This window comes from Trachinotus anak, unplaced genomic scaffold (assembly GCF_046630095.1).
Source record: "Trachinotus anak isolate AG129_WGS33_773 ecotype Australia unplaced genomic scaffold, CSIRO_AGI_Tana_v1 ptg000028l, whole genome shotgun sequence".
NCBI lineage: Eukaryota > Metazoa > Chordata > Actinopteri > Carangiformes > Carangidae > Trachinotus > Trachinotus anak.
Genome location: NW_027273879.1, coordinates 4,633,795 through 4,646,272, shown reverse-complemented (window position 1 = coordinate 4,646,272; position 12,478 = coordinate 4,633,795). Strand labels below are relative to the sequence as shown.

Genomic DNA, 12,478 nt, shown 5'->3' with positions numbered 1-12,478 from the left:
ACTGACTGCTTCTAATACACAACAAGTTTTAACAAATGTTAAATCTGGTTTTATACAAGATTATACAGCATACATCTAAAACAATAATTTTTTGCACTTTGAAAATTGATCCAAATGTAGGCATGACTCTTACATAGCCATTTCTTTATGGTCTTTCCATGCACTATAGGGCTGTAAGACTTTCCCTTGCTTCAAAACATTAGGGCTTTATAAAATAGTCTGATGAAACAAGAGCTACATGGGGTTTAGTGTGTACCCATCCACACAGTGAATTCTCCTCTCTGTGTGGTCTCTTCTGCAGTAAAGGACAACGGGACTTGGCAGTGAGGCAGGGGGTGCATTACATGTATCTGTTCTGCACATATAGGCCCCAGTCTCCAAATGTCTTTATTTAAATACCACTTGCACTATTACTGGGGCACACATGAACCACATGGTTTTAGATATACAACACACTGTATGGATGTGAACACACACACACACACACACACACACACAGACTTGTGTTTAACACAAGGCTGGAGTTCATATCCTTGCTCTGTGCCAAGTCACTCAACTAGGACAGAGAGAATATCCAAGGCTCTTCACTCTGAAATGTTAATCCTTGTAGAGGATGAAGTCACTGATTCATTCAAACACTCTCAAATGACCTCTCTTTGTCTGGCTAACACTAGTCTACATTGAGCCATTTATGATATTTCTTAATGGAAAAATCATCCCCACAGCAATACATTGTGTATTCCCACAACATCAGTTGGAGTCAACACTTGTCAAAATGAAAACTGTCCTGCAAATTTATGAAAACGGAAAATCAAGGCTTTTTTCACTAGACTCATTTTCTGGCATTTTGCCTTTACTTGGGAAGAGATAAACACTGAAAATATAGGGAAAGATGTAGAGGGCCAGAATAAAACCAGGTACATTGCGGTAATATGGTGTGCAACTTTACATTTTTGATATTTGACAGTATAGAGAGCATGGAGATAAGGTGAAAGAGAAGTATGACATGCAACAAAGGTCCCTCGTTGGAATGAAACAGTCCAACTGATAAATCAGCCGACATTAGCTGCCAATGGCCCCTGAGGGTGATCCTATGGAATACACTGCTTCTTAACAAGGTGATCAGAAGGAGTTTTTTCCTCCATAAAATGCAGCTTTGCACTGGCCTTGCCTGTTGCCTGATCCCACCTGTGCACTGTAGTGGTGGCAGTTTGAGGAGCTACTGATTCAGAATCTGCAAAATCACACTCCCTAATCCGCTATGCCTCTGTGAGAACCCTAAGATCTATGCCGTTTGAGAAAAGGAGCGGAAGTGACGTTCTTCATCATCAGTATTTGCACCACTGACAATGGACATTCCTGCTCATGCAGCATCTCATCGTTCAGTTGTCTGCAGAGTTTATCACTGCAGAGACAACCGCCATAACGGGGCCATTTGATCTATGCCGTTTGAGAAAAGGAGCGGAAGTGACGTTCTTCATCATCAGTATTTGCACCACTGACAATGGACATTCCTGCTCATGCAGCATCTCATCGTTCAGTTGTCTGCAGAGTTTATCACTGCAGAGACAACCGCCATAACGGGGCCATTTGAATCCACAGCTGCAGTGGGTTTGGAGATGCATGTCCTCATTCACATGGCTCTCCTCTTTAGAGAGAGTGCAGCTGTGAGTTCAGCCTCTTTGAAACAGTGATATCAGCCATAGACATCATTACCCGTTTTGACTGGTGCCGAGTAGCTCAATCAGAGCCTGAAACCAGCTCGTTCGTCATAAGAGTAGCCCCAGTTTTTTTTTTTTTAATTACCATTTAGGAAAGGGATTTGTTTGTATACTTACATAGTTTTTAAAGTCTGAAGTGGGATGGGGTGGGGTGGGGTAGAAAATGTAATAAGTCATCACTTAAAATAACACATGTAAGCTTTTACATGGCTTATCACAGAGCTTTGACTTTGTAACCGAACAATAATTGGAAGTGTAAAAAAAGGTTTCAGACTCGTAGTAATTAACTGAAATGACATTTGGTTTTTGTCTGCAATCAATTTTCAGTCACTGTGTGTTGGGCCTATTCAATTCTGTGGCCTGTCAGTCTCAATCATAATAACTAGAGAGGAGAAGGGGCCAATTCACTGGACTGTAACTGTAACTTTTCATCAGGGGAAACCACCAAGTGGTACAGAAAGTAGCTGAAATGTTCACCAGCTGCCCCAAAAAAAAAAGATCTTACCCACCCTGTCAAGTAAAAAGTAATATCTCACAAAAATGGTCGCAGAGGCTGACAAGCTGCCTGCAACACACTCAGTGTAGTCGGAAAAAAAAATTGTGACCACAACCCTGACATATAATCAGATTTTAAGTTGATATGACATGAACTTCCACCACTACACTTGCAGCAGTTACAGAGCAACGTTATCATTCATTCGGAGTTGTGTTTTTGGACACCTGATGAATGTTAAGTCCAGTCTTATCTCTCTTTTAGCTCCGTTTTGGTCTCTACCACCTCCTGCGGTAAAAACCTGGCTCTTTAGCTGCTAAATGCTCAACCATGTTCACCAGCCAGTCACTGACTGTGTCTGCCTGCACTTGTTGCTGAGCTAGAAGTGCACAGTGGGTTTATAAAGGCTTCTGAACTGAGAAGAGCTTCCTGCTGCAGCAGAAAACAGACCTATGAGAGCGGTGAGAGTGAACCAAAACAGACGGATAAACAGTAACCATTGTTACAATGATAAAAATACTGACTGTAGTCACTTTAAGTTGATTAGATAAGATTAGAGATTAGATAAGTAAATTGCCGAAAAGAACTTCAGCAGTAGTTGTTGTGTATTTGAAGTGGTTTATCTTGTGTCTCGAACAGTGACCTCTACCATCTACTAAACACTATAAATCAAAGGGAGTGAGACAGGGGAATTATCTGTAGGGGCTTTGAATCTATGATCTGATCGCTCCCTTGCTCACTCAACTTAGCTTACTCAACACATGTTGTCATGACAACGGTTGGCCCAATTCTCAGAGCAGTGTGTTTACGTGCTTGGGCAATGACCAAACAGGCAAAGAATAACGCCAAAATCTCCCCCAGTGCTCCAATCGTTTTTACAGTTTTTTCCACTGGTAAACTCCTCAGTTTTTCAGAGGAAAAAAGGTGAGAGAGTGAAGTGACGGAGTGGAGGCGAGTGGACGCCATGTCTTACCTTCAGAGTGTACTTGTGTAAGTCCCAGGTAACAAGTACAATATAAAACGGTACAGAGCAATAAGGCTCTCCTGTGGGAAGAGAGGAGAGGTGGTTAGAAAAACAGGCAGCAGTCACTCAGCACTGAATCATGCAATTACTCATGTTTAACTCTTTAAATAATTTGGTATCATTTTCTAATAAAGCACGCTTTATAAAACTGTTTATAAGTTTTCATACATCATTTAAATAATTAATCAAATTACCACAAATGCTTTATAAACAAATTTCGGGTTGCCAGGTTGTTAAACGTTTTTCATGGGTTTCTCACTTTCTTATAACCCATAAATAAAAATAAGCCATTAATTAAGGGCTTTAATTGTCAAGATTGCAGTTGTAAATGTTGAGGAGTTGATTATAAATAAATTTTTGTACAGGTGGTCAAACAGACCAATAAGCCAGGGGCATTTTTCACAATCTGGCAACACAAAAGTTGTTTTTTTATTAATGCTTGTAACAGATGATTAAAGCATTTGTAAAGTATTTATTAACCTTTAATAAAACCATTAATTTTATAAAGAGTGCCTTATTAGAAAGTGGTATCCGTCATTTGAAGAACTTGGATTTGACTGAGGAGCATCCTAAAAATATGCTTTAATGAAGACAGAACTGCTGCGATTAGGAAATCTATGGCATGTGTCTTAACACACCACAAAAACATGACATAGACTGAGATTACGAAACTGATGTTTTCAGTATCATAAAAGGACAGAAATATCATCTGTAATCACTGTTTTTACATCGCATCAAAACACAGACGCAAGCAAAACCATATGCTTTGCAACTGAGCCACTGCTATCATGTGAATAACAAATGGCAACTGGATTCTGCAAAAGCACTTACAACTCAGAGCACCTCTCTCCAAGACGCACGCACAGACACACACACACACACACACACAGTTTCAAGTTGTGGTTTGTAAGGCAGAAATACTAGAGTAGACTTATCCATCAACCCCTCTTCCCAAAACCAATATGCGTATACACACACACACACACACACAAAACACAAATGAAATGGTCCCTCTCAACACCCTCACCACATCCAGGTGTGCAGTAAAGCTAAGGGGGACTGATTGGCAAGTGGACTGAGAGCTCAGTGGGGAACCGAGATCTGGTGACAGGCAGGGGAGCCACTGTTTACCGCTGGAGGTCATCCAGACACACATGGTCACACACACAAGCTGGGGGAGGAAATGTGTATAGCAGCTGTGGTTGGAGGGCCACAGAGAAGCAGGCAGACACAGACACAGGCGTAGGCCGAGAGCTCCAAATACATAAATGTGGGAAAGACGGTAACTATTGTGTAAACATATTTACCGGCACTATCCCAGCATAGAAATGTGAACAAAATAAAGAGGCCTTCTCCTTCTCTTTAGAAATATTACTCCAGGCAACCTCCACATTAACCTGTGGCTGCTTCCCCCACTGGTCTGAATGATTATAATTGCTGTGTGTACATAACTAAGTGTATGTGTGCGATGGCGTGCTTATACGCCTGTTTATAGTGTCTACATCTCCTGTTCTCCTTGCTGCTAATAAAGCTTCATCAAATTCAGCCCCACACACAGCTGGCTGTGGTTACTCAGGATAGGTGCGTGCGTGTGTGTGCGCGCGAGTGATTGTGAGTCTCCCAGACGTCCAGCTGGTTACGGCCTCAGTCAGTCTCTTATCAGCTGAGGAGAGATCTGCTTTCTGAAAATGAGTCATGAATGCTGAGATTTTTTTTTTTTTTTTTTTTTAACTGCAGCAAATAACGCTCACTCTGTCCCTCAGGCTGTTTACATCCGTGGAAACTAGACCAAGTTTCCAAGGCAACGGCGCTGTTGTCTTTGGCTTTTCACATTAAAAAATTCTCTGTGGCTTGTTTAGATTTTCGTTAGGGTGCTTTTGAAGTGTATGTGACAGGTTAGGGTTTCTGTTGATGGCGGTTGCACGGAGGTGGATTTGTGCACAGTGAGGCTGACATCTGTCTGGTGTGTGGTTTTCATGCTGCAACAGCGAGCTATGACAAGACTCCCGGAGGGAATTCTGGCTGAGTGGACAAAATACAGGCCCGATGAATAATACCCCCTCCTAAGTCACACATCAAACCAGACAGTCTAACCTATATACTGTGCTGTGAGCCACTGAACTCACATTTCAAAGACAGGAGGGGGAAGAATACTGCTTTGTACTGCTGATAGCATCTTTCTCTACTCATTGATCTTCTGCTGATCTTAGCTGTGATTAGAACAAACATCTCCTTTGCTATGAAAAAGCAAAGTCATTTCATGGAAGAAAAAACATGGTGTAAAGATATTTGTGTGTCCGAGCAACAGACTGACGGACAGAGTGAGTCAGAGTGTGTGTATGTTTGATACAAAGTCTTCAAAATGTCCCAAAGAGGCAAAGAAATTCAGAAATGAGTATCCCGGCGCCTCATTGAATGATCTGCAGCAGTAACCTTGTTTTTTTCCATCACTGTCTTTATCGCTTTGCCTAAAATGAGACGGCATTACCCATGTCTAAACTCTGATTTTAACCTCTCGACCCCCGAACACCCCCCACCCCCCGACCCCTCCACACACACTCACACAGCAGTGTGTGTGCAGGCCAGCGACCAGTCAAAGGTTGAGAAAAAGCCACTGAGAAGCCAGTATAGTTTCTTTTCACAAGCTTGGACAACTCAATGATTCCCTGAAAGGATTTCCCAAAGGTGATACTGAGCCCCCTGAGAGCGCGCTCACACACACACACACACAGTGGAAAATTCCTTTGGATGTACTGACACTAAAGCTGATGAGGAGGAGAGTGTGGCCGGTATGTCTTTCGACCAGTGGCATACTTGTTTGTCCATTATCTGTTTCCTTCCATTCCTGCCTGTTTTCTTCGTGACTAAATACGTCGGCTGCGTCAGCCTTGTTCCAATTATGTTTCTGTTTCAGAGGAGATAAAAGGTGTGAAACTATATGTGACTCATTATGATATACGGCTTGACTTGGGGTTTACCGGCAACTGCAATTAATTATAGAAGTTACTGAGTGACAGACTGACTCAGACAGTGTCTGGGTGGCTGTATGTTACATTTAAAAGATGGCTCTGCAGTTGTTTTTTCTGTGTAAAAATAAATCTGTCAAAATATATCAACACATTGTTCATGAGTGACTGCATGTAAAAAAAAAAAAAAAATGCCAGGAGTGAGACATAAAGGGCGACACCATGTGGACATGTGGTGAACGATGCTCCGCACAGCTGACACCTCGCAGGTAGGCTGTCTTTCCTGAATCACAAGCCGTGCACATTGTAAATGAGTGATGCAGTTACACCACTGGTGAACCGTGGCTGCGTTTGTGAGAAAATAAACTCCCTACAGCCAGTTTTTTCCATTACATATGACAGTTTCTGCACAACATCCAGGTAGGTGAGATGAACTGACCGGCCAACTTGTTTTCACGAAAAATTAGGGGGACAGTGTCTGAATTTTCCTACACACAAGATGACTGTATCCTCACTATCTTTCTCACTATCTGACTCATTACCTAAACCAGATGTTCACTGCGCAGTAAAACCACACATTAATCAAGGTTAAAACTGATGCATGTATGTATAAATGAATGAATGAATGTCTACCTCAGTTGTGCAACAGCTGGCCGCTGCATGCTGTAGCAGACTCTAGACCAAGGTCCATATATTACAACAGCACAATGTGGTTTTTTTCCACTGTATGTGAAAATCTGTGCTGTAAACACTTGCACACTACATTTGAATTTTATGTAAAAGTCATGCCATTTGCATGCTTTCTAAAATAAATTGATGAGTGGGTGTTTACAGGGAAGCAGCTGCATAAACTGATGACACTGTTTTATCTAACTGATTATATATATATATACACTGATAATCTCCTTCTGACTACCCCGTGTAAGTGTGGCTGCGGACTCTGTGTAAGTGGAAAAGCATGGAAAGCATCCTAACAAAGTCTATCAGCAGCCTGAGTGGATGCTGATGAACCTCTCATGAAAACTTTATAGGTCTGAATAAATTGCCTGCTTTGTTTGGTCTATCAGATGAGTCACTTTAGAAAACACTATTCAGCAAAGTCTCAGCGTGCACCAGTCTGCCAGAGACACTTTCAAACACTCAAATGAACTGTATTTCTCTGAGCAATCACAATGTTTGAAGCACTGAAGGAACACAGACAGGAGCATACTAAAGTAGTCCACACAAATAAACCTGGTGATTATGTTTTGGTCTTTTTTTGTTCAGTCTAATCAAAATACAAATCAGTGGGAAGGAGATTTACAAAATTATGGTAACTGCCATACGAATGACGGTCCAAACAGACCCCATACAAAGCCTCAGTGGTCCCCAGTGGAGCCGGTCCTGGACCACAGCCAGCCGGCACATCGCAGGTACGCACATGGAGCTCTCCGGCTCCTCAGAGTAACCGAGCCAGTGACCGGTCACACCTCAACATCCGCTCATCACAGCACACAGACGGGAGAGAGCAGACTAAAAATACATGTTACTTACTTTGTGTCTAGATGAGAGGTTCTGCAATCTCTCCTTCGGGTGCCTAAATTCATTTGTATTCATTTGTCCTGGCAGTCAAAAACCTGATCCGTTAATCACAGCGTGACTCCTTTGCAAGGGGGGCAAAAGACACCGGTCGCCGTTTTACACATTTGACAAGCTTGAGATGAACTTCCAGAGGAAAAAACTCATGTTGAATTGCCTGTCAAGCCCGACATAAATTCCTTCTGGCAGGCTGGTTTGACAGAGAGTTTTCCTGTGCGATTGTCTGTCGATATTCCCCTGTGTTTCATTCATTTATGCCGATCCAGATTGAGGGCCGCGCAGCCGGAGAGAGAGCTGGGTTCTTTTGGATGGGGGGTTACGGAGTCAGGAGCGTTGGACTCATCCCTTTCCTTTTTAAATAGGCTTTCTGTGGGTAAAGCGATGGCAAATGCACCGCACAGCCAGGTGTCAAGTTACAAACCCAGCGGTTGCATCGAGCAACTACACGCCTTCTCCAGGGGGTGGCCACATGGATCCTACCCAAGGGCCCATGCACCGGTAAACCAAATGAATGAACCACGGTGACGCTGGTGGAGCAGCGCTGAACTGCCCAACAGAGATGCCTGCAGCTGCCCCAGAGACCCTCCTTTGTTTAGCCACTTTATTATCCCCCAGTTTGTGGAATAATTTGATTGCAGATTATGAGCCCTTAAAGCCTCCTTTTTCTCATGGAGTAAGTGTGTGAGCATTTAACCCGAAAAGGACTTTATGACTCTACTGTAAACTTGTGTCTCATTCCCCCATGGGGTTACAAGGGTGAAAAAACATGAGGTAGGTTTTGGAAAATGTATGAGTAACCTACTGGATGGGCTACACATGAATTTTAATTTTATGGCTCGAGCTTCCTCTTGTTTCATCACATACATAGTCATAATGTGAACACTGTGCAAAAATCTTGGGCGGCTTCATACAGATATTTTGCAACATTTCCCTATGTGAGACATCAGTTTTTCCCATTGTCTTAGAGACGTGTTAATGGAGACATGGGGAGGGAGCAGCACCTGGATCAGCTCCCATTACCTTAAGAGGGGTCACGGCCTGGTGAAGGATGAGACCTCTGCCCCATCACAGGAGCCAGTAATTACCACCTGACATCTGTTTGAGATGTTTCATGAACGTGTTCTCCTTTTAAAATACTTGGGAAAGGAGGTAGTTTACATAAGGACTCACTCACCAGTAGAAAGTGTTTCCAGTGGAAATTGTTCACATCAAGGTGTATGAATTATCCACAGTAATGGGGACGCTGATTCTGCAGGGGAGGGAAGCTGTTGATGTGTTTTTATTTGCTGCGAGTACCACAAACAAAGTTCCACTCATTTCCATTCACATTTCCAGATGAGGACCTCAAAGCTTGGGCAAATACAACTGAAAGTGTCCACATGGCGAGATGACACCAGTGGTAAGTGAGAAAATATTTGTGTTTTTGTTTGTTTTTAATTTTTCTGAATCCTTTAACTGACAGGGCAAATGAATGAACAGTACTAACACCTCCCACATCAGCTAAATTAATTGCCTTGGGCCTTTCTGAGAAACACACACCTGCTCGGGCCTCAGCCAATCATCTCTTAGATAATATCCTAAATAAGGAATAATAAATGAGTGTAATTAAATCAATTTGAAGTGAATGATTGGATGGTTTCCGAAGTAGGAGGATCTTATCACCTAAACATCATCTCAAACTCACTAAATCTGAACGAATGCAGCCAAACACCCTACGACCTGGAATTACAGCAAACTGCTTGTTCAGATGAATGCTGCACACAGCAACATCAGTGGACAAACAACTAGCTGAGCAGGCTACAGAGTAGAGGAGCAGGTGACTTTGGTCCATTAGAGCTCGCTCTTTGAGCTGAGTGGCCAGAGGCCTTAAGCACTGAAAGGTCGCCTTGAATGACACTCTGTTAGGGTGGGGCCGATTGCGTGTGTCAGCTACGGCGATCTCTCTGTATTTCAGCCCAAGGCCGTTGGTCAGCCAGCCTCAGGGGTGGGTGCTAATGGTTGCAAGTCATTAACATCCTCTTTACAGTCCCCTTCACACACTCTGTCCCTTGTGTTCCAGTGCTGGGTGCCACCCGACCCTCCCATGTACTTCCAATGAGCCACAGCGACTCTGCCCCCATCTTCCAAATTACAAACTCTGCGTTTGCTAGCGCGCTCACTGCCACCCCTTAAAGCTGCTTAATTATGGTCATTGGCACCACGTCTGAAAGCTCCCTTTATCCCCCCCCACGCTCCAGAAATAGGCCCTGCTGAAGCGTACAGGCAGCCCAGATCAAACGCTCCCCATAGGGAAGGGGTCATTACTGGTACTCAGGGCGGACACAGCCCAATGGGTGCCGGGCCACGCCTTGAGCCGAAATTGCAGCCTGGGCCTAGTGAGGACACAAGACTGTTCTTTGATGCACGGCAAGAGTAATAGCAGCGCAGGCTGTTTGCATATCAGTGTTTACACTGAGCTTTGTACTGTACATACACATAAACAACCAATACAGTGATTTGCAGGCTGAAATCTAAGAAAACTGGGCACTGGGCTTGGTCTGGTGTTCACATGTTTCTCATTGTATATATTTATCCGGATGTCACCGCTGCTTTACATACTGTAACTAGCATGTTTTGTATTGTTTCCAGGTGACAAAGCCCCTTATCAGTAAAATTATGATAGATTAGATATGAAAAATATGCAAAAAAGTATTGGGATTTTATAAAATATATCACAGTGACATTCACAGTAACATTCACAATTTCAAACACCTTAGAAAAGATGCAAACTCAATAATTAAAACAGTGGTGTTTTTCAGAACACGTGAAAACATAAAATAACCTCATGTCGCTCAACAAATAAATAGGTTGGAGAGACAGTCACCTCTGTGTAGGTGTGTTTTCATGCTGGGCAGTGGCAGAGGTTATGGAGGTGGTGGCGGTGAACCAGACAGTGCTGTCTCTCTCAGCTCCACTGCACACAAGACGACTGTTCATACAAGGAATGTGTGTGTGTGTGTGTGTGTGAGTGTGTGTGTGTGTGTGTGAGTGTGTGAGAGAGAGAGAGAGAGTGAATGTGCATGAGCATGTGTGTGTATGTGGAGTGTGTCTGTGGTTTGTGTTTTTCCTTTACAGGTGGTTCTGTCCACTTGTTGGTGTTCCTGGTCCTGTCTCCTTCCTGTGTAAAGGGATGGTTTGGTGATGCACTGCTGGAAAGTGGTCAAACAAGCTCCTGTCTGCTGCAATTCCTGTTGCTCTCAGCCCCATTTTGGTGCCTTTCTCTTTTTCTTATGTCTTCAATCTGTCACTTTATACCATGCTCTGACTCCTCTCTCATCTTCCCTTTTGTCTGCTGAACCTTCTTCATTTCTCCCTGTTTCCTTCGCTCTCTTTGTCTGTCTTTTCTCCGTCTCATTCTCTCTCTGTCATTCCTTCACCACAAGCATTTCCAGCGCTGGCACACCAGAGCAGACAGCCACCCTGAAAACAGTGCCACAACCATAATGAGCATGTTGAGTTCTCATAATAACGCCAGAATAACCTGCTGGGGGAGGCTAGCTCTTTTGGGGGGCAGGCTCACAGACCTGGCTACCCTGGATTGGAAGTGTCAACACCACACAAACCTGCACTTGTTGAAGAGTGAAATGTGGATTTGAGTCTCCTCACTATGTCCTGTTTTTAGAGTGATTTGTGCAGTGTTTGCTGTTTTCTTACTGTATTTTTGTGTTCAAGGTTGAGAGTAGGTGTAAGGTGCTAAAATGATGCACATTTACTGTAATCGCTACTCGGTGGCTTTCACACCGTACTCTCTGTTTAGGGACTGTACAAAAATGATTAGGAGGGAGGGGGAGGTCAGAAAAGGTGGAGGGTTATGTATGCTTTACTTTTTGCTTGAGGGAGGATTGTCTAAATGTGGTTAGTAGAGCACAGAAATGGTTGAACCTTAACTCACTGTCATAGAAAGTGACAGTGACAATCTGGCTGGAATTGGGCAAACATTTTGTTATTATTCCCATAAGTTTCACTTCTTTTGTGCAATTTGGTGGCTCTGTGATGAGTATTATTCCGTAAACATATCCAGGTTTAGATTTGAGTCCACCATCTTCAAACCTGCAATAACTGATTTATTTTTGGCCACTTGGGGGCAACAGAAACACGTTGTGAAAACAACTTTTACATATCATTGCCTTTTAAGTTGATGTGTTGAACTTGTTAGCAAAGAGTCGGGGAACAGTTTCAAACAGTTTCTTATTGTTGCTGTTGGTTTCTACCAACTCCTGAGGGAAAGATCTGACTCTTTAGCTTGTAAATGCTCCACGATGTTCACCAGCTACTCTCGAACTTTGTAGCTGTGGCTGAAAATGACGCTGTGAGAGTGGCGAGAGTTAAGCTAAACAACAAGCTCACTAAAAAGCTCAACAAAGCCAAGGGAAGCTGCAGAGTTGGGTAATGATTCTCTAAAGGTTTATCACTACATATTCACATTGTCACATTGTCCCTTGGTCATTTGATACATGTTTTATTATTAAAAATATATTGATTATAGCCACTTAAAATTATTTGTGCATTTTAGGTATTGATTTATTGTATGATTCAGTAGTATTATATTTCTTTGGGAAATTGTGGGGAGGATGTTGCAGTTTTTCTCCTAGTTAATGCCCAGAAAAAATACTAACAACTCATATCGTCACTGTTATACCTGTTATACCTCATATCT

At 42.9% G+C, this 12,478-nt stretch overlaps 1 protein-coding gene across 1 annotated transcript in view; it reads right to left on the bottom strand.

Moving 5' to 3' along the window:
• The window catches only part of LOC139611618 (collagen alpha-1(XXVII) chain A-like), a 70,320-nt gene extending 62,069 nt beyond the window's left edge, over positions 1–8,251 (bottom strand). The window contains exons 1-2 of the mRNA XM_071466435.1: positions 7,738–8,251; positions 3,188–3,258 (exon numbers count right to left, since the gene is read on the bottom strand). Coding sequence (XP_071322536.1) covers positions 3,188–3,258; positions 7,738–7,790 — 124 coding nt within the window. The 5' untranslated portion in view covers positions 7,791–8,251. The remainder of the gene's footprint in view (positions 1–3,187; positions 3,259–7,737) is intronic.
• Between the last annotated feature and the right edge of the window lie 4,227 nt (positions 8,252–12,478).